The 22,233-nt window shown below is 41.4% G+C and overlaps 2 protein-coding genes across 3 annotated transcripts; one reads left to right on the top strand and one right to left on the bottom strand.

Annotated features, from left to right (window-relative positions):
• Positions 1-470: 470 nt before the first annotated feature.
• On the bottom strand, positions 471-12,091 carry LOC124080963 (beta-defensin 105-like). Of its 2 annotated transcripts, none has more exons than XM_046427052.2 (3): positions 2,850-2,919; positions 2,513-2,554; positions 471-1,332 (listed from the first exon to the last, which is right to left on the bottom strand). In XM_046427052.2, exons 1-3 carry the CDS (start codon positions 2,917-2,919, stop codon positions 1,202-1,204), a joined length of 243 nt encoding a protein of 80 aa, XP_046283008.1. In that variant the 3' UTR covers positions 471-1,201. The 2 variants fall into 2 exon arrangements, 1 of the variants encoding a protein (XP_046283008.1); XR_006847921.2 differs by lacking the exon at positions 2,850-2,919 and adding an exon at positions 12,012-12,091 and having other exon boundaries at positions 1,262-1,332.
• A 4,091-nt stretch (positions 12,092-16,182) lies between these two features.
• On the top strand, positions 16,183-19,009 carry LOC124080958 (beta-defensin 106A-like). The gene is made up of 2 exons (XM_046427048.2): positions 16,183-16,231; positions 18,855-19,009. The coding sequence occupies exons 1-2, from the start codon at positions 16,183-16,185 to the stop codon at positions 19,007-19,009; spliced, it is 204 nt and encodes a 67-aa protein (XP_046283004.1).
• Positions 19,010-22,233: the final 3,224 nt, after the last annotated feature.

Raw genomic sequence — 22,233 nt, 5'->3', positions numbered from 1 at the left:
TGAGTTCTGCCTCTCCCCACGACCACCTCCCCACTGACGCCCACGTCCACTGAAACCCCAGAGCTGGAGGCCTGGTGAGGGCAGTTCACAGAAGACAGAGCCAAAGCCACGGAGCAAAGCAGGGACGACAAGGAATGACCTGAGCAGAAAAAGACAAATGGCCAAAAAACACTCCAGGAAACTGGTTCAGACTCGCATGTTAAAACTGAGCAATCTCTCCAGTGCCATGGTTGATAATTGTGACCTTTATTTAGTGAAGTTACGAATTGTATCACACAGACTTTACACACTCATTTCCTTACATGCTGTGCTGAATGTTTCAAATCAATCTCTGACCACTTTCTTTCATAGGTAAGAACGAAAAAACAAAATTTGTGCCACTGGCATTAACTGAATAGATGGGAGTTGTTATAAAAATACACTTTAATACTAGAATCAATGAAGACCACATATTATAATACCAAAAAATGCACTGGATAAAAGTAACTTATTTTATTATGTAGACTCATTACTCACTCACAGATGTGCATCTACTTCCATTTACCTATTAATTCTATGGAAACTAGTCCATGTAGCTGGACATGCAGGACTTGACTGTTGTGCCCACATCATTTATTGACTCCCTGCTATATCTCTGAGCAAATGACAACTCCCCTAGGTCTCAATTTCTTTAAATACAAATTAGCATAATGAAAAATATCCTTCAACATAATCTTTACTCCAGTGAGAAAGTACAGAAAAATAATTCATGGTACATACCAGTGCCTGGTTCAGTAGGTAGCTATTCCTTATTCATTCATGTCTTGATTTTTCTGTGGGGTGGGGGATTAAATGCAGGGCCACCCAATCACTGAGCCACATCCCCAGCCCTAATTTGTATTTTATTTAGAGAGGGTTCTCACTGAGTTGCTTAGTGGTTTGCCATTGCTGAGGCTGGCTTTGGACGCGTGATCCTCCTGCCTCAGCCTCCTGAGCTGCTGGGATTACAGGCGTGCACCATTATGCCTGGCTCATGTCTAGATTTTTTTTTTATAAAGTATCTTCTGAAAACTAAACCTAGACAAGGAAACCAAAACAAAGAGAGAAAGAAATGAGCATGATCTTGAAACACTCACAATATGACTTGACTAGGCCTCATAGTTCTCTTGACCTTCCTTGAACATCCATCCTGTTCTGTTTCCAAGGCCCAGAGCCTGGTCTGCTATCTCAGGATCTTGGGTCGGCAACAGAAAAAGTTCAATCTGCAGTTTCCATAAATCTTCTCACCCTCCAGGCAAATCTTCCTGCATTTGCCACGACCAAGCCTGCAGGTCTCACAAACGGCAAATTCACCTGTGCCAAGAAAGAGTGGCTGAGAAGGCTTTCCTGGCTATCTGTGGAACAGGGAACAGGTCAAAGCCACCAAAAGGAGAGAGGGTTCAGATGTGTGGTCATAAGGCATATCTCCAAGACCTCGCCCAGATTCTTCAAAGAGCTTGTGTTCTCTGTAGTTTGTAGTGGGGAGGATTATAAGGAAGAGGAACCACGATCCCTCCTGTCCAAAAATTTCCAGTCTTGTTCTCATCAAAAGAAAGCAATAGGCAAAGTGTTACAGACCTAGAAAACACCCACATGAAACACTGAGAGTTTGCTAGGTGTAAATGGAGAGGGTATCTTGTGGTTGGGAAGGGTCTTTGAAAACAGAGTGCAGAGTTTCAGGCTGGATTCTTGTTGGGGCTTCATAAAGGCAGAACATCCTCAATAAGTGGCTCATCTGTCCTGCAGGCATTCTAGAAACACCTGCCTGCAGTTTTTATTTGTTTAGTGGTTAAATGAAATGAGTGATGTGAGGATGTTGGGTGGTGGTATGCCTGCCTCTGGGGTGGAGATTAAATAACACAATCCTTGTCACAACAGAGTGCCTGGCACACGGACAGCCAGCACTCAGTGGGCAGCACCCTCAACACCTCTCACTCTGAAATGCCGTCCAAACTCTTCTCACAGTTTCCCAGGAATACTCTTCAATTCTGCTCACAATGTGCTGTCCTCCTGTGTAAGACAACTCCCCAGGGAGAGGTCTGGGCTCCTCATTTTGAATGCTCTACTGAGTGAGGGTCAGCTTTCACTGACCAGTCCTCTCTATCTATTCCATCCTCCATTCACCAGAAACATGTGTTTGTGACAGTCCTTGTTAGATCTGGACTTAAGAGATGAGCAGCTTGATCTCAGGCACTGCTAATTGGCTGGTGTGGGATTGAACCCATGCTCCACGAGCATATGGGAAAAGTCCCTGGGTCCAAATCCTCATGGCCAAAGTAATACAGTCCAGAAACAGAAATATGGTTCTGTGAAATGGAAAAATCCAAATGTGGTGCTGGGAACAAGAGGAAGAAATGATAGAATTGGAGGACCGGAATTCAGGCCCTTCTCTTCCACTCCTACATGGCTTCCTTGGTTTCTCAAGGCAGAGAGAGCTCCAGAGCCAGAGTTCCCAAGAGAAAAGGAGAAACTATACACAAAGGATTTCACCTACCTCCAGGAAGTGACTTGTAATAATCAAGACCTGCTCGGCACCCTAAATTTAAAACAAAATACATATTAGAAACAAATATCAACACAGGAAGTAACATCACATAAAACCAGGTTCCCACCCTGGAGGCTGCACATCAGTGTCTACAGGTGACAAAGATGCAATCTGCATTTTGTTTCTTAGGACAAGAATTCCTGTAACCAGTCAGACCAAGTTACAAAAAACAAAAACCAAACTGGCGCCAGGTGCACCTGGCTCTTAGATGATTTTAGGGTGGGACATAGAGGAATAATCAAGCTTTATGATCTGCCTCATCAAAATTCTATCCATTTTAATTTACCTGATGGAAACTGAGCCAAAACAAAGAACAAAGCAATGACAAAATAAAACATCTTCCTGCATGGAGCCATCTTTGAAGGGAGACTCCTCAGAACAGAGGTTCAAGGTTTCCTGGAGAGTACAAAAGGCTCATTTATATTTTATGTAATGGGGTGTGCCCTTGGTCAATGAAGTGAATCAACAAAGAAAGCACAATTGTATGCTCCATTTGCCAGGATCAAGGCTGCACAGCATAGATAAAAACGCTGGCACCCATCAGCCTTCCACTGGGGGAGTCTGAAGTTCTGACCAGTGTCTTGGAGTGGACGCCTGGCTAGGAATTGGAGCACCAGAGTCTGTCCCGTTCCACTGCTATCACTTTCATATTCATCGCCGCACCTTTACTTAACTTTTTTAAACACTTTTTTAAGGTGCATTAATTCATAGTGAACCTTCCCTGACCTATAAAGGGCACATGTGATGATATTTTTATGTCTGCTTCTGTGGTTTGTAGCAGTTCATCTTTGGGAGCTGGGCTGGCACTTGTGTGCATAGAAGATAAAGGGTTGAGCCAAAGGACTTCACCATTTAGATGTTTTTAATAACCTGGAGCAGTCCCAACTTCATGGGTATATGACCAAGTCACATAGTCCCCTGCCCACCCACTAGGACTTAATGCTCTGAAGCTGCTGTGTTGAAATTTATAGAAATTTGTCTTTAAACATCTGATGGGACAGTGCCACTGGACTTTACACGCTGTCTTTAAAGAGAGATCTATAGGATAGGGGTTCAAGATTTCCTGGAGAGGACAAAAGGCTCATTTCTATTTTAATGTAATGGGGTGTGTGTGCCCTTGGTTAATGTAGAGAATCAACAAAGAACCTCTGCAAGGGTCTGGGATGGCCTCTGGTAATTCCTGTGTCCAAGAAAGCAAATAGCAAATAAATGATATTATGTCATATTGTAAGACCTGCGGAAAAAGTAAAAACCTTTATATTTTGGTAGTTTTAAAAAATTATATTAGCATATGTCAATTGTGTAAAATAATGAGTTTGGTTGTGACATTTCCATATGGACATACAATACACTTTGACCATCATATCCACCCTCTCTTACCCTCCCCTGGCACCTCCCCTGGGTTTCCACTTCCCTAATAGCCCCTTCTTTTATATTGTCTTTATTTTATTTTGTTTTTTTTAGATTCCCCACATGAGAGAAAACATGCAATCTTTCTGAGTCTGGCTTATTATATTTAACATGATAATATCAAGTTCCATCCATTTCTCAAAAATGATATGATTTCATTCTTCTTTTGGCTAAATAATAATCCATTGTGTGTATCTCCTTTTCTATATCCATTTTGGTAGATTTAAGATAATATTTTTCTTCATTTTTTGAACAAGGGATCTTGCATTTTAATTTTTTAATAAGCCACATACATTCAAGCTGCTCTTAAACTGGAGTAAATGTCCAGTTTTAGGAAAATAACATGATGGTTGACCCCTGTCGTGATGGGGCAAAATTGTGATGTATGCAGTCGAGGGGAGGAATAAAGAATGTTCATGTGCTTCTACCCATTTCAATGCTTTATTCATTCAAATTACTCAATACAGTTTCACTCTATAGGTTCTTAATCAAGAAAATGACAATTCGTAATGCTAGGCACTGCAATAGACATAATCAATTCACGGCAAACAACTCTAGATTAATCAATTCACAGCAGACAATTCTAGATTAATTCTGAGCACTGCAAAACACACTTAATCATGATAAGCTAATGACAGACATTCCCTCTGCATGCTAAGTTCAAAGATCTTAAGTCTTAGGCTTTGAGTCCAGCAGATGTACACTCACTCAGACCACACCACGGTGATCAGGTCTGGAAACAAGGCAGGTTTTCCTGGCGGTGGAGTGGATGACTGGTTGAGAACAGGGTCGTAGGGAGAAGTTATGGCTCTCACCAAGGTCCGGAAGAGGCCGGTAGAGTTTGAGAGCAGTGAGGATCACTCAGAGGCTCAGGAAATGATGACAAGTGATGGGATGTCAGATCCTCATCAGGCTCTCCAGCTCGAGTGCACCCTTGTTTTGGCTGGCTGAATCCCTGTTCATCAGCTCTATTATTTATACTAAATTTGGGGGGGGTTGACCCTCCTTTCAATCCTTATCAGCTACCACCAGATTTCTGAGTGACATCATTTACTCTGGGGTTAGAAACATCTGGTCTGGTGGTCTCCACCCTCTTCTTCTCGCCTTTCCCTCTCATCAGGTGAGGACAGCCTGCCAGGGGCTTCACTCTGTTTATCAGGGTGAGGGGAAGTAACTTGTTTGAGGCCTTACTGGAGGGCTCTGTGGGTGTGCCTGGTGAGACTGCAGGTTTTAGACTGGAGTTTTCAAATGGAGTAAGGCCATCCTCACCACCCCCTTAGTGTTGCCTGAATGAAAGACTTGTCCTCACACTGGGAATGGCAGGGCCTCTTTGCTACTTCAGTGGGTTCAACATGTGCCCTGTCTATTGGTCCCTGTAGCTTACAGCTTCCTGGCCCCAAACTCAAATTTTTGTCATCTCCAATTAGTTTAAATACAGCTCAAATGGGCATATAATCATCCCTTTAGAGCCTGCCTGCTTTACATACCCCCAAAACTGCATCCAACACAGGATAACCACACATTAGACAAACCCTGCAGCTACAAGACCCCAACCCACTCCTGCCCTTCAAAGATTCCCTGCTTTGCTGTAGAGTAGAAACATCTAGACACATAAGCCCCTTGGATTCCCCTTTCCCTGGGGTATGGCCTTGCCCTCTTCCCCTTGGTGGTGATGACCTCACATCACTGTCTCCAGATAGTCTCCTGGGAGGGACACCCCTCTCATGCAACCTTGGTCAACCACTGCTCAACAAAGCAGGCTCTGTCACTCTTGGTGAATTAGACTCATTCTATTAGAAACAAAAACAAGTTATGAGACCAAGTATAGAAACAAGATAGTATATAATTGAAAGTGGCTGAAAGTTTGTCTTTTCTTTATAAAGAAATCAAAAGGAAACAGAAGCAAGGTACAGAGACAGAATGGCCCCTTGTCCAAGCTGCCAGCTTATTTGTATCAACAGGTTACATTAGGTCACTGGCATCAGTAGTGCATTATTGTTCATTGTGACATCAGGCAGGTTACAGAGTTAGCAACATTATGCTGCTTATTCCTCAGTTATATACTATATGTGCAATGTGCAATGTTAGGAGCCTGTGTAGCTCTCAAGAAAGTCCATTGTTTAAAGTGACTGTTATGGGGACAGGTTCAGGTGCAGTGGAGCTGGTGAAACATTGTGGTTGTCTGACAAGAGAGTTTCTTCATTTCCAGGAACTGAGAGCCTGAGATTAAGGTCAAGGCTGATAAGACTCTAGCACAAAGCCTCCTCATGCAGGGCATTGCACAGCAGCTAGGCATCCCGCGCCTTTGCACAGAAGCTTTCCTAGCAGCTAGACATTCTGTATTTTGCACAGAAGCTTTCCCAGCCACCAAGCATGCCACAGCCATGAAGTCATCCGAGATCGGAATCCCAAACACAGAACCCTTACATTTCTCCTGGATTTAAGTTTTTTAAGTGAGGTTTGGAAAGAGATGGGGAAGATGTGTACTTGTTAATATGTCATCCCCAGCTAAATCATTCATAGAGTACAATCCATGCACACAAAAGATAGCAAACCCACATAGCAAAGAATAACTGGAAATACTGCATATTAGGTTCTTGAAATGAAATTTTATTTTTTTTGGATTTACTGAAAAATTACAGAGAGTACAGAGTTTCCATATACCCTTCCCCAAACTATTCTTAGTGCTCACATTTGTTTTTGTTGTTGTTGTTGTTTTGTTTTGGTTTGGTTTGGTTTGGTTTTGGTCCTGGCAATTATCACTGAGTCACATTCCCAGCCCTTTTTATTATTTTTTTTAAGTTTCTTAGGCCATCACTAAGTTGTTGAGGCTGGCCTTGAACTTGCAATCTTCTTGCCTCAGCCTCCTTAGTCACTGGGAGCTAGTGCTAGCATCTTATAGAACCAGTGTTCTGCTGTGAAAACCAAGAAATGCAAACTGGTACATGACTACTAACTAAAATAGCAAATTTAAGTTTATCCGCTGTATTGAAGTGATTAAACTGGGATTTGGGGTTTAGACTTTGGAAGAAGGGATCCAAAGGGCTGATGTGTTCTTTTACCATCAGTGATTGCAGGGTGTACATGCAGTATATGATTCAACACTATTAGTGCTGACCTCAATCTTCTGGCTATGGTGCTATCTACACAGATTCTGTACAGTGTAAATAATCACTGTAGAATGATTATATTTTTCTTTCCATATTTAATCATGTATTGATATCAATATGATATAAACAAACTGATGATCTCACACAGATCGTGTATGAAAACTATACTTTCATCAACACAGCACTCATTTGTTGCTTTTCAGAGTTTAGTATTTTAACAAATGCTTCCAAGGCATCCCAGCTTGTAGTAGCAGCCATAATAGGGTAAGAAGAAGCAGGATCACTTATCATCCTGATTTCATGTTCTCTTAAAAAATAGATTTCATGTTCTCACACTCTCTCACACAAAGGAGAAGAATTAGAGTGCATAATTCAGGCCTTTCTCTGCATAACTTATAACTGATTTAATCCAAATTAAGGAAAGTAATTAATGGAATTGATGGGATCCTGTAATGTTGAGAGTCACAGCCGAGTTGGGATGACGCATGGCATTTTTGCCAGAAGTAGTGGTTGAGAAGTGACGCCAGAGAGTTCTCACGGAGTTCCCATTGAGTAACAGTTGAGCTCTCGCAGGGATTCCCGGAGAGTTCCCATTGGTTGGGGAAGTGCCGGAGGAGGGATATTTCTGGTTGCTGGTTCCTGGACGAGCTGCTTGGCGTTCGAGAGAATTAACAGGGAGTGTGTGTGGAGTGTGCTGGTGGAGTTCAGAAATAAAGTTTGTTCCTGCTTCAGTGGCTCGTGATTTGTGTCCAGCCAAACTGCGGAATTTGGCAGCCTGTGCGGGGAATGCCTGAAGCTCGGGAGTAAGTGAAATTGCTCGCCCCTAAGGGAAGGTGAGAGAATGGGTGACCATTTCAAAAACAATGTGTTCTTGTTTTGATTTGTTTTGTTTTTGTTTCAAGCTGTCTATCCCTAGAAATTTCTCAGACAAACTGGGAAAAATGGTTGGCTCAAGGTTTGAAGTTGTTCACCCCTGAGGAAGAGATAGAAATAGACCACAAATGCACATGTCAAGAAAATAGGAAAATTGATACAACAATTTTTTGTTCCGTTTTTATTTCATTCTGTTTCTGTTTTGTTTTGTGTCATCTTGTTTCATTCTGTTTCGGTTTTGTTTTGTGTTATCTTGTTGGGTTGTGTTATCTTTATAGTAGACCATTTGACCCAGCTATTGCCCTTCTTGGTCTATTCCCTGAGGACCTTAAAAGAGCATACTATAGGGATACTGCCACATCAATGATTATAGCAGCACAATTCACAATAGCTAGACTTTGGAATCAACCTAGATGCCCTTCAATAGATGAATGGATTAAAAAACTGTGGCATTTATACACAATGGAGTATTACGCAGCACTAAAAAACAACAAAATCATGGATTTTGCAGGGAAATGGATGGCATTAGAGCAGATTATGCTAAGTGAAGCTAGCCAATCCTTAAAAAACAAATGCCAAATGTCTTCTTTGATATAAAGAGAGCAACTAAGATCAGAACAGGGAAGAAAAGCATGAGGAAAAGATTAACATTAAACAGAGATGAGTGGGGGGAGAGAAAGGGAGAGAGAGAGAAGTGAAACTATATGGAAATGGAAGGAGACCCTCATTGTTACACAAAATTACATATAAGAGTTTGTGAGGGGAAAGGGGAAAAAAGGGAGAGAATTAAACAACAGCAGATGGGGTAGAGAGGGAAGATGAGAGGGAAGGGGAGGGGGGATAGTAGGGGATAGGAAAGGTAGCAGAATACAACAGTCATTAATATGGTATTATGTAAGAATGTGGATGTGTAACCGATGTGATTCTGCAACTTGTATTTGGGGTAAAAAATGGGAGTTCATAACCCACTTGAATTAAATGTATGGAAGATGATATGTCATGAGCTTTGTAATGTTTTGAACAACCAATAAAAAAAATTTTAAAAAAAAGAAATTAGTAAAAAACAAACTGAAAAAGTGTTAAGTAAATTGTTAGAGGTCCAGACTACGGTAGAAAACATGTTAGATCAAGCAAAAGAGAAGGTCTCTCAAGCTAGTCAGACAGAGGAAGAAAATTTAAAGGAAAAGGGGCTATTAGGGAAAAAGCTACAACAGGAGACTGCTACTAACACTGTTCTATCACCAGAGGGTGTAATTCAACCAACAGCTCCACCTATAGAGACAGCTGAGTGGCCCTCAACCCCCGTAGTTGATAGATGGATCCTGAGACAGGACCTCAAAGATTAGCATGCCCTGTACTTGAGCAGGCAGGAGGCCAGCAAATTCACTGTGCTTTAGATTTCAAAACAGTGAAGCAGTTAAAGGAGGCTATAAAAACCTATGGTCCCCAAGCACCCTTCACTGTAAGCATGGTCGAATCCATTACCAACTTGGACATGACGCCAGCAGATTGGGCTAGCATGTGTAAAGCTGTGCGAAATGGAGGACAATATTTGCTATGGAAGGTAGCCAATGAGGAATTTTGCACGGAGACGGCTAGGCGATATGCAGCAGCCAGTTATCCTCACAGAAATCTAGATATGTTGTTAGGAGAAGGACCTTATGAGGATCAGCAGCAACAAATTAGATATGATCCTGCTATATACTCACAAATTGCTGCAGATGCAGTTAGGGCATGGAAGACTTTACAAGGACATGAAGATTTACAAGGTCAATTATCTAAGGTAATACAGGGAGCTAATGAACATTATGCTGAATTTGTAGATAGGCTTATTCAAACAGCTACCAGAGTTTTGGGGGATACAGAACAAGCAATGCCATTAATTAAACAACTGGCTTATGACAGAGCAAATCGTTGGTGCAGAGAGGTCATTAGACCATGGAAACATGGAGATTTAAACACATATATTATATTATGTAGAGACATTAATGAACAAGGGCAAGTCATGGCAGCTGCAGTACAACAGGCTTTAGATGCCAGGCCAAAAACATGCTACAATTGTGAACAAACAGGACATTTTAAAAGGAATTGCCCCATAGGAGGAGGGTTTAACAAAACTAGGTATCAAAGGAATAGAATACCGGGTATTTGCCCACGATGCCATAGAGGGAGACATTGAGCTAATGAATGCCGTTCTCAAACCACCATAGAGGGTACTCCATTATCAAAAAATGGACAAGGACCAGGTATTTACCCATGATACCGTGGAGAAAGGTATCAGGCTCCATTGCCAAAAAACGGACAGGGGGGCCCAATGCTCCGGGGCCCACGACCACAAATATGCAGGACACTGGAGGAACCCAGAAACACCATGGAGGAACCCAGCAACACCATCAGGGTAGTGCCCAGGACATGTTATCCATCAGATCTCTCATCAGATGAACAAGAGGGAGCACAGGGTTTGACATCTGCGCCTCAGCCAGAGAAGTACTAACTCCAGAGATGGGAGTTCAAATCATTCCCACAGGAGTAAAAGGACCTCTTCCCCAAGGAACAGTAGGCTTATTGTTGGGACGCAGTTCATCAACTCTAAAAGGACTTATGATAAGTCCTGGGGTAATTGATCCCAATTATGAAGGTGAAATAAAAATTATAGCTAGTTCTCCAAAGGGTATATCAGTAATTTCACCAGGAGATAGAATAGCACAGTTATTAATAATACCCAGCCTATATGATAAATTTTCCAGTAGTAGTATAGAAAGAGGTTCCAGGGGATTAGGCTCCACAGGTGTAGATTGGACTATGCTGTCTTTAAATTTAGATTCTTGCCCAATGCTAAAACTAAATATTCAAGGACATGAATTTAATGGGCTTATTGATACAGGTGCAAACCTTAGCATCATATCTCTTCAAGAATGGCCAAAACATTGGCCATTACAACAAGCCACTCAAACATTTCGAGGCCTAAGAGTGGCGACTAATCCCCATAGAAGTACAATGGTATTAGATTGGAAGGATCCTAAAGGATGTGAAGGAACTATACAGCCATATGTATTAGATCATCTTCCTATAAATTTATGGGGACGAGATGTCCTAGATCAATTAGGTTTTACATTAACAAATAACATGAATCTTAATGCGCCCACTACTAGGGCTAGACAAGGTTTTAGGAAAGAAAAAAGATTAGGAGAACAAGGCATAGCAGCACCAATTCAAATAGATCAAGGAATAAATAGACATGGATTGGGTTTTCAGAAGGGGTCACTGAGGCAGTAAAAATTATTTGGAAATCAGAAAGACCAGTATGGGTTCCTCAGTGGCACCTGACTAAAGAAAAGATAGAAGCAGCCCATGACCTGGTCAAACAACAATTAGCGGAGGGACATATACAACCTTCCGTATCTCCCTATAATACTCCCATTTTTGTCATTAAAAAGAAATCTGGTAAATGGGGATTATTGTAAAATTTAAGAGCCATTAATAATGAGATGGTTATTATGGGACCTGCTCAATCAGGGATTCCTCAATTGTCTGCTTTGCCAAAAACCTGGTATGTTTTAGCTACAGATATTAAAGATTTTTTTTTTCAATTCCAATTCATCCTGAGGATAGTCCACGTTTTGCATTTACTATCCCTGCACTGAATCATGAAGGTCCTGATCAGAGATATGAATGGAAAGTACTCCCTCAAGGGATACCTAACAGCCCAACTATGTGTCAAATTTATGTTAACAAAGCAATCCACCCACTTAGAAATCAAAATCCTGAACTACAAATATTTCACTATATGGATGATGTATTGTTAGCACACAAAGATAAAAACACATTGCTAGAATGTTATGCCACACTTACAAACTTATTAAAAAATTATAATCTAGAGATAGCAATAGATAAAGTACAATTAAATTTTCTAATTAATTATTTAGGGGTTCTATTATCCTCAACCATGGTCCGTCCACCAAAAATTCAAATACGAGTAGATCAACTCAAATCACTGAATGACTTTCAAAGGTTATTAGGAGATATAAATTGGATAAGGCCTTATCTAGACATACCAACAGGAGAGTTGGGACCTTTATTTGATATCCTAAAAGGTCCATCAGATCCAAATTCACCCCGCATGTTAACACCTGAAACAAGAAAGGCATTAAAAATTATTGAAACATATATGGAAAGTATGCATTTGGATAGAATTGATATAAGTTTGCCTTTATTATTTATTGTACTACCAACAAAAAAATATTCCTACAGGAGTATTTTAGCAAGAAGGTCCATTATTGTGGATACATTTATCTTATTCTCCTAACACTATTCTTACTAGGTATCCTGAGGCTGTAGGACAATTAATACTCAAAGGAATAAAAGCAGCAAAGGGAGTGTTTGGAATTTCTCCCAATAAAATTATTACTCCATATACTATGTATCAAATTGATGAGTTAGCTAATGAGTTAAATACTTGGGCAATAATCATGTGTAAATCTAATGTTTCATTTGATAATCACTTACCATCTAATCCTTTATTGTCTTTTTGGTCTTCGCATTCTGTAGTTTTCCCAAAAGTGACAAGAAAAACACCTATCATGAATGCTCCAAATGTATTCACTGATGGGTCAAATAATGGTACAGCAGCAGTAGTTACCCCTGATCAAATGTTTACATTTTTAGTAACCAAACAGTCAGCTCAAATGGTAGAGCTTAATGCAGTATTACAAGCTTTTGTGATGTTTAAAGATTCCGTATTTAATTTATTTTCTGATAGTCAGTATATGGTTAATGCTATAGTATCCCTTGAAGATGCTGGTAGGATTTCCCCTTCCTCTACTGTTTTCTCTTTGTTTTCCACTATACAAAGTTTAATCTGGGACAGAAAAGATCCATTCTTTATAGGACATATCAGAGCACATACAGGATTGCCTGGAGCCCTTAGTTTGGGCAACAATTTAGCAGATAAAGCTACACATGACATACATATTTTCTCTACACTAGAAGAAGCTACAAATTTTCATAAAAGGTTCCATGTCAATGCTAATACTTTACAAAAGCATTTTAAAATAACTAAGGAACAAGCTAGACAAATAATAAAACAATGTCAAAATTGTGTGACCTTTTTACCACAAGTTAATCTTGGAGTCAATCCTAGAGGACTGATACCTAACCATATTTGGCAGATGGATGTCACACACTTGCCAGAATTTGGAAAATTAAAATATTTGCATGTTACAGTTGATACTTCTTCCAGATTTTTGATGGGCTCCCTTCATGCCAGAGAAAAATCTAAAGATATTATAGCTCATTGCTTACAAAATTTTGCCACTGTGGGTGTTCCAAAACAGTTAAAAATAGTAATGGTCCTGGTTATATTTCTACCTCTTTTAAACAATTTTGCTCATCATTTGGCATTACTCACATAACAGGAATCCCATACAATCCACAGGGACAAGGCATAGTTGAAAGAGCTCATCAAACTATTAAAATGTACTTATTAAAGCAAAAAGAGGGCATTGGAAAGGGGTATATATCCCCCAAAGATAAACTTAAAATATCCCTTTTTACTCTAAACTTTTTAAATTTGGATTCATCAGGGCTTAGTGCTGCAGAAAGGCATATGTGTCCAAAAAATGTACATAAGCCTCAGGTACTTTGGAAGGATATTCTAACAGGACAATGGAAAGGTCCTGACCCAGTGATTGTCTGGAGTAGGGGTTCTGTCTGTGTGTTTGCACAGGGAGAACAGCAGCCGATTTGTATTCCAGAGAGACTAACCAAAGCAATTTCTACAGACCAAAAAGAAGATGATTTGTATCAAATCCATAACAGCTGATATCCAGAGCTCCAGCTTGGCTATTCTTACATCTGCAACAGTGGTTCTCCCACACCTGGAGGCTAATGAATAATGAACACCATTAAAGCCTATTTCAAATGTAAAAAACTTTGAGGCTTGCTTGTGGGAATACCTTCAGACCCATATGCAAGTTACAAAAAAAAAAAGGATGGGATATCCAAAAAAGAGTCAAACCCAGGTGGTAACCAGGATGCTTTTTTCAATATCTATTTTATTATTGCCTTTTCCCACATCATAAAGTTCTATTTTATTTGTTGAGCTCATACAGACCTAGGTTACTGGTTTTCTGATCAGTTTTATTTTTTGACTGTGGAGTTTTTAAACATTGCAATGGAGATTTCACCTGTGTAAGGCTACAAGGCCTTTACTATTGTCTTATGTGTTGTATGTTATGTGTGCACACTTGTGTTTTGTGTTGTATGTCTGTGTGTGCATATGTCCATAGATCATATATGAGGAGCGCTCATGAAAAAATGGATCTGAATTTTTTTTATTCATGTGATTTTAATGGTTTAATTTAAATTGGGTAAACAGCTGTTGAGGATTGTTTTAATATGTGAACAAATAAGGAGGTTAACAGAACTGTTTGTTTACTTTCACCTTTCCTTTTCATTGTATTTAATAATTCTGTTCAGGATAATGTAAATTGTTCAGAAAATTGTTTTCTTAGTACCTGTTGGAATGTTATATAATTTTTTTTAGCATCATTGCCAGAATTCCTATCTTCATCCCAGTACCGGTGAAAACCAAACTACAGCTTCTTCGATAGTTATCACAACAAACTGTATAAACTGATGCATCAATGAATAATAACTCAATAAGTAATGCTCAATCAAGGAGTCAATTTACTTTGGGAGGAAATGGACATATTGATGGATTCCTCTGCTTTGAACTGCTTGCAGAACTTGCCTGGACTATGTATCACTTGTATGCATTGTGAACTATCTGTTGGTGCAGCGAATTGTGGTAGTGCTGGCGTATTTTTGCTGATGGTGTCACCGGTGATACAATTTTTCCAAAGGAGCCATCAATTGGCTTGGTGTCATGGCATTTCTGTATCCTCCTCCCTTCTGCTAGTGATGGTCTAAAATTTGGGGGCCAACAGGGGTGAGGCAAAGAACCTCACCCCCTCACTGGTGCAAAGGCCTATCCACAAGTATGGCTGTATGCTGGACCGGTAGTCAGTGATGGGTATGATCCAATTGCAGTGGTACCAACCTAAGATTGGAGGCTGACGCCTAGAAGTCAGCTCATCCGATGACGGGTAAGAACCATGTGTAGTATTGGACAGCCTAACAGGGACGGTCCCTAAGCCACATTGCTTGTTGTTTAATTAAACAGAAGGGGGGAGATGTTGAGGGCCACAACCAAGTCGGGATGACACATGGCATTTTTGCCAGAAGTAGTGGTTGAGAGGTGATGCCAGCGAGTTCTCACGGAGTTCCCATTGAGTTCCAGTTGAGTTCTCACAGGGATTCCCAGAGAGTTCCCATTGGTTGGGGAAGTGCCAGAGGAGGGATATTTCTGGTTGCTTGTTCCTGGACTAGCTGCGTGGCTTTCGAGAGAATTCCCAAGGAGCGTGTGTGGAGTGTGCTGGTGGAGTTCAGAAATAAAGTTTGTTCCTGCTTCAGTGGCTCGTGATTTGTGCCCAGCCAGACTGTGGCACTGTAACATTTGGATTGCTTTTCCTCATTGGAGATGATCTCACTGTTAAAGGCATTGTTTTTGCTTAAGGTTACTAAGGATATTTAGAATTCCATAAATGTTTGGACAATTAAAATAATACACACACATACACACACACACACATACACACACACAGAAAATCTTAGTCACATACCCAATAGTCTCAAAGTTGTGTGGGATGCATATAACATGTAAAATGGGAAGCACTCAGCAAGATCTACATTCCTAAACAATAATGAAGAATGTGCTTAGATCAGGCTCTTTGCCGAGTGCACAGAAACTGAGTCTGGACTTCACCGACACCAGCTCTTAGCTGAAGCCCCACAGCACCCGTTTTCCCGACCCCACACCTGCACGTGAAACCATCAGGAGCACAGTCCGCATGGGAGCTGAATGTCCAGCCACGGAGCTATTGTTTTTCTGCCTCAGGTATCTACACCTGGTCATCCACGTGTGCGTGCTCTGTTCTCCCCTCACCTCCATTTTCCCTCTTGGGAACTTCCCAGGGTCAGAGAAATGATGAGCTGCAGACTGACACCCACTGGTCTGTGGACTGCACCTGGCAGAGCACAGAGACGCCTGCTTTTGACAAGCCTCACTGATCAAGATGCCATTTGTTCTGGAGAAATGGATAAATGGGGGTGTTTGCTGCCCTTTTCTCATGAACATCGTGCTGATCTCTCAACCCTCTCCAAGCCATGAAGACTGGCCTCTTTCTATTTGCTGCTCTCTTCTTTCTGGCTCCAGGTAAATGAGCATCTTTGGAGGGAATGTGAGCAGAGGAGGTGGCTCTGACAGAGGGTCTCTGTGTGACCACCCAGGCTGATCACAGCTCAAATGCAAGGGCACCTGTGGGCTGGTGGCCCTGCGTGGCAACACTTGCTGCAGAAGGCAATGCCTCCTTCTATAATTGCACCCTCTATAAATCCTTTGTATTTTCCATTATTGTCCATGAAGTGTTGTCACAGGTTGGAATAAATTAAGGGAAGTCAGGAAAGATGCCTTTGGTTCACAATTCCATGCTAAAAAATCACAAAAATGTCTAAAAAAGATTTTAATACTCTGGCCTTTTAAAATCTGGTTAGGCTATAAAATAAAATAGGAAAGAAAGAGAGCTAGAGAGGGGGAGAAATGGAAGAGGATAGGGTTAGAAGCATGTATTCACGTTCTGACGTCATGGCATTAGGACAAACTGCAGGGTGTAGGTGCTGTCAGTTAACCTACTTTAGCAAACTACAAGCTGGACACCATGGTGAATGCTTCAATGACAAAACGTATGCAGTTCTCTAAAGCCAGTGCCTTTAAGAAAAGTGAGACCCCACCTCTTACTCAATGGAATTCAGAGCTTTTGGGGGGGTCTGTTTTACATATATTTTATAGACATAAATATGAACAAGGTGAAAATCATACGTGTGTGCAGGAGGGAGCCAGGGTTGGAGCCTGGCTCTGTTTTGCCTCCATGAAAGATAGTTGTGATTTCCTCCCACACCAGGGCTCACTGCCGTATTCTCCTGCTTCTGGGCAGCTGCAGTGGCTCCAGCTGTATCTCCCCAAAATCAGGGCACAAGGTTCAACTTGTACCAGGTAGAGCTTGTACCAGGGAGCTATATATCTTTATATCTTTGGCTTCTGGCACAAATTCAACTCACGGTGACTTCAGGTCACAGAGTCTTATTCCGTGACTAGCCAACACAATGCAAGGTTGCATAAAATAAAATTACCTAACGTATCTAAATTAAAGCAACTTTTAATGCACTTTATGTGTGCACTCACACACAGGTGCACCAAGTCCCACATGGCTATCTGTAATGGTCCATTAGAAGCCCTGTGGGCACAGATGCTCTCTCCCTCTAGAGGCTCCTGGGCCATTACTGTGAACTGGACTCATCAGGAGGACTCTTTCAAAACAAAGTCCTCTACGTTTAGCCTGAGATGACCTTGCAGTATGAGAAGAGAATAGAATATATATGCCACTGTGGTGTCATCCAGAGTTCTCTGGGCTTTGAAACGGGGGGGGGGGTATTTCTATTTGAGCAGATGTGCTGATGCTAGATAATGGTCGGTGCATGGGATGGCATTCATCCATCTAGATTTAAGCTTATCCTAATGTTAATTAGACACTTTAATATGTTGACATTAAATGTAATCTGCCTACATCTGACACTAACATTGCAAAGATCTCTATTGGTCAACTCTAAAATGTTAACCCAGGTAAGATGAACTGTCTGTACTTGAAGCAAGATGCTCTTACTGCTGCTATAAGTACTAAGGTAAGAACTGGAATCTATGTAAAATAACAGAGAAAGATTTAAGGAGCTGGACAGGGTGGTGCACACCTATAATCCCAGCAGCTCAGGAAGCTAAGGCAGAAGGATCATAAGTTCAAAACCAGCCTCAGCAACTTAGCAAGGTCCTGAGCAGCTCAGAGAAACTTTGTCCCTACATAAAAACATAAAAAGGGGGATGTGGCTCAATGGTTAAACACCCCTCTGTTGGGTCCCCATACTAAAGAGAGAGAGAGAAAAAGACTTAAGGAAACAGTACTGACACATTCCCTCTTCCTTCCCTAAGTGCCTGCTTTCCATGGTTGACATTTTGAAGGTATGTGGAGGAGAAATCAGATTATGTATTTGTGTGTTTGTTTTGTTTTTTTTTGTTTTGTTTGTTTTGTTTTGTTTTGTACAAGGGATTGAACTCTGGGCACTTAACCACACAGCCACATCCCCAACCCTATTTTGTATTTTACATAGAAACAGGGTTTCACTGAGTTGTTCAGAGCCCTGGTAAGTTGCTGAGGCTGTCTCTGAACTCATGATCCTCCTGCCTCAGCCTCCTGAGCAGCTGGGATTCCAGGCATGCACCACAGCGCCTGGCCCAGATCGAGTCTTTCTAAGCAGCCACGTTACTCTATCTACCACAGTAAGCTTTAGGGGTTTTCTTTTGCTATTTCTTTTCTTTCTTTCTATCCTTTTCTGCTCTAGTCTCGTGCCCTTTCTTCAACCTCAGGTCTTGCCATACTTTCACCAGGTAGCAATCTTAGAGGGTATGAAGGAAACTCCTGACTCCAGAGAAGTTTATAGGAACAAGTTGCTCATTACTTTAATAGATTTGGATAAAAGAATGTTGGCATCTGTTTCTTGAAGACGCCACATAGCCTAATGCAAATGCTGCAAGACAAATGGATTCTCCCTGGTCGTTCACCCCATGTAACAAAAAGACAGAAATAACATACAGAAAATAGTTCCCTGACACCTCATCTCCTGGCAGGGTAAGGCATTCTGACAATGGTGTAGAACTCTTGGCTGATGTCTGTGACTACCTGGTCACAGCTGAAAGACAACTGACCCATGTGGCTCTTTCCCTTGTGTAGCCAAGAATGAGTTTTTCGATGAGAAATGCTACCAGCTTAAAGGGAAATGCATGCGTCATTGTCAGAAAAATGAAGAGCTTGTGGCTCTGTGCCAGAAGTCCCTGAAATGCTGTCTGACGCTCCAACCCTGTGGGAAGATTAGATTGGATGACTGAATCTGGAGACCTGGGCCTCTCGGAGGAGCACAGACGGCCGGGCTGCTGTTTCCACTCTTCACCGAAAATAAATGATTGCTTTGATCAGCTTGTGAGTGCTTCATTTGGAAGGGAAACCATGCCTAGCTGACCCTGCTGGTCTCTCCCTCCTGGCTTATTTTTCTGAAATTCTGTGGTAAGGCCACTGCCCTCAAAGCCATCCAATATCAATCTTACAGGCTGACCAAAAGAGACCAGCAACCACCCTCTGGCTTTCTCCCAGGCAGTGGCATCCATCCTGCATTAACTGAGGAAACAAAGAGGGAGAAAGAGGAAGGTAGAAGGGAAGGGAAAGAGGAAAGAAATGGATAAGCAGAGAAACAAACATGCTGCTGGATGAATTAGCTATTATTTATATTACTGATAACATTCACTATGATTTATCAGAGACTGTCGTAAATAGGTATTTATCAAGGACTTTCATGGGTCACCACATGCTAAATTAAAAACATTCCATGAGATTGCCTGCTACCTATAATTCTGACACTGGTTTTGCAGATGGTTAGAGGATTAGAAACATCCCTGTGATTCTCAGGAGCCCCCGTGACCTGGATCCTTTTCACAAACTCACTATCTACCATTTTTCTGGAACTAGCTGGCAAATGACCTTCTGAGTCTCAGCCTAAATGTCACTGCTGTTGTCTGAATGAGTGCCTCTAAAATTCATTTTGAAATCTGATCCCCACTGTGATGGTGTTAAGAGGTGATTCAGTCTTCAAGACTCTGCCCTGAGGAGTGGGATTCATTCCCTTGTAAAAGAGATGGAGAGGACACCTTTCCCTTCCCCTCTCTCAGGTGAAAACAGCTTGCCATGCAAGGATTCATCTTGGAGCAGGGACCAGGCCCCCACCAGATACCCAATATGCTCATGCTTTGACCTTAGACCTCCTGCCCCCAAACCTGTGAGCAATAAATGCTTATTACCTGTAAATTAACCAGTCTGCAGTACTTTTTTATAGCAGCATGAGCAGACTGACCATTATATGGTTTAAGTGATGATTTCCCATCATGTTCCTTACACTTAAAAACCAGCTTTGGATTCCTGTGGGTCCTAAATCTTATTTTACTTCTTCTCAATTCCCAAGGGCAATGCGCTTAATCATGTTGGAATCATTGACACTGCTATGAGAAGAATTTTTTATTTGCACTTTGTTTTGAGAGAACTAAATTTATATAAAGTTTTTAATAAAAATACCACAGATATCTTTTATTCAATTTATCCTAATCATAGTGTTTTAGTCAGCCTTTTTTGCTGCTGTGACAAAAAGACCCCACCAGAACAATGGTAGCGGAGGAAACATTTATTTAAGGGACCATGGTTTTAGACATCTCCATCCATAGGTGGCTGCCTCCATTCCTTGGGGCTCAAGGTGAGGCTCAACATCATGACAGAAGAGTATGGCAGGGGGATGCAGCTCACATGAGGATCAGGAAGCAGAGGAGCACTCTCCTCTTAGCAGACACTGAGATATACCCCCAAGCCACACCCCCAATGCCCACCAGCCAAACAGTATGTGGAGGTGCTCAAACAAACAGAGGATGATGGGAGGCACCAAACACCACAAGAACCAGCAGAAAAGCTCCCAGTGGCCAAGGCTGGGTTAACCCGGGCAACAAGTCAATGAGACAACAGGGAATCCTAACCAAAATCAAACTTCCATTCTGATAAAATAGATAGATAGATAGATAGATACATACATACATACATAAATAGGTAGGTAGATAGATAGATAAATAGATAGATAGATAGATAATAGACAGATAGATAGATAAGTAAATAAATAAGCCACTTAGGGAGAAAAGACAACTTTGCCATGCAGAAGAGCTCCAAATAATTCATGTGTATACTCTGGCCTCCAGAAGGTGGCGCTGCTCACCACTCCTGAGGGCTGGCTGGGACCTTCCCCATAGGAAGGGGAAAGAGTGACTGTGGAGGGGGACACTGGCACACTCCCCATCTGGCAACGGAGGACAGCAACAGCCGTGGAGCCTTGTGGACAGAACCCTTGATAAAAGACAGAAATGTCACCTCCCCTCCACGGCCTTTCTCCCCAAACAGAATCCCAGTTAACCAGGAGAGAGTGTCAGAGTGGAGGCCAGGAGAGCCCTGCTTCTCCCTCCCAGGTGGCTCACGCTCAAGGCTGCTTCCTTTGCTTACTGCCATGCTCACTCCTGAGAGACGTACCAGGAAAACTCAAAGCACCGTGAAAAGTTAAAGATGACACAAATACATGGAAGCACACAGCCACGTTTACGGACAGGAAGATCGGATGAGAAAAAAAGTCAAAATGACCCTGTCCAAACTTCTCAAAATCAAACTCCAAACTAAGTTGTTTTGACCTTGAACTAACTTTAGGATTTTCTACATAGGTCCCTGGATGATCTTGAAGAACTTGTTTCATCTTCTTATCAAAAATGATATTAGCTGGGTGAGTGGCAATCCCAGAGGCTCCAGAGGCTGAGGCAGGAGGATTGCAAGTTCAAAGCCAGCCTCAGCAACTGAGCAAGGCCCTAAGCAATTTACCAAGACCCTGCCTCAAAATAAAAAATGAAAAGGGGCTGAGGATGTGGCTCGGTGGTTGAGCACTTATGGATTCAATCCTTGGTACTGAGAAAGAGTGAGAGAGAGACTAGACAGACAGAGAAAGAGAGAGAGAGATTAAACTAATTGGACTTACCTGATGGGTCAAACTGTATGGGAAACAGTGAAGAAGAGATGATGTGTCCTCTGGGCTATATTTGCATGGATACATATTACTAATAGGTGTTCTGGAAACTGCATGGAATGTCTAGAAATCTGATATGTCTGCTTTTGATGTTACTAGTCATATTTATTATCTTCAATGTTTTAAAGCATAAAGCAACCACATTTCCTTGTCAACTTCATTATAATGAACTGTGATCTGTTGTTTAGTCCTGGCCATTTTAAGACTTTTTCATCCACAAAAGTTGTTTTACTCTGATGCTTTCTTGAAAGATTTCTCAAAGTCTTGCCTTGAAGGAAATTTGTGGAAAAGTACAAGCTTCTGATAACTTTTAAGATCATACCATTGGCTGAATTTTTTAAAAATTCAGCAATTTGGCAAAGCATGATTTTCATAAACAAAACTGAGATTTTCTTATTTGCTTATAAATTGCCCTGTTTCTAGACACTTATGATCTGAATCTTGATGATTTGAGATTCA

The sequence above is a fragment of the Marmota monax genome, unplaced genomic scaffold, assembly GCF_021218885.2.
Source record: "Marmota monax isolate L192 unplaced genomic scaffold, Marmota_monax_Labrador192_F-V1.1 WCK01_AAM20220418_F8-fsc01247, whole genome shotgun sequence".
Taxonomy (NCBI): Eukaryota; Metazoa; Chordata; class Mammalia; order Rodentia; family Sciuridae; genus Marmota; species Marmota monax.
Note: the sequence above shows the minus strand (reverse complement) of the source record. Positions and strands in the feature narration are given on the sequence as shown.

Excerpts from the sequence above, each read along its gene's own strand:
- LOC124080963 (XM_046427052.2), bottom strand. The coding sequence starts at position 2,919 with ATGGCTCCATGCAGGAAGATGTTTTATTTTGTCATTGCTTTGTTCTTT. Across the intron at positions 2,555-2,849 it reads TTTGGCTCAGTTTCCATCAG|GGTGCCGAGCAGGTCTTGAT; the intron begins GTAAATTAAAAT and ends TTTTAAATTTAG. Across the intron at positions 1,333-2,512 it reads TTACAAGTCACTTCCTGGAG|GTGAATTTGCCGTTTGTGAG; the intron begins GTAGGTGAAATC and ends TTCTTGGCACAG.
- LOC124080958 (XM_046427048.2), top strand. The coding sequence starts at position 16,183 with ATGAAGACTGGCCTCTTTCTATTTGCTGCTCTCTTCTTTCTGGCTCCA. Across the intron at positions 16,232-18,854 it reads TCTCTTCTTTCTGGCTCCAG|CCAAGAATGAGTTTTTCGAT; the intron begins GTAAATGAGCAT and ends TCCCTTGTGTAG.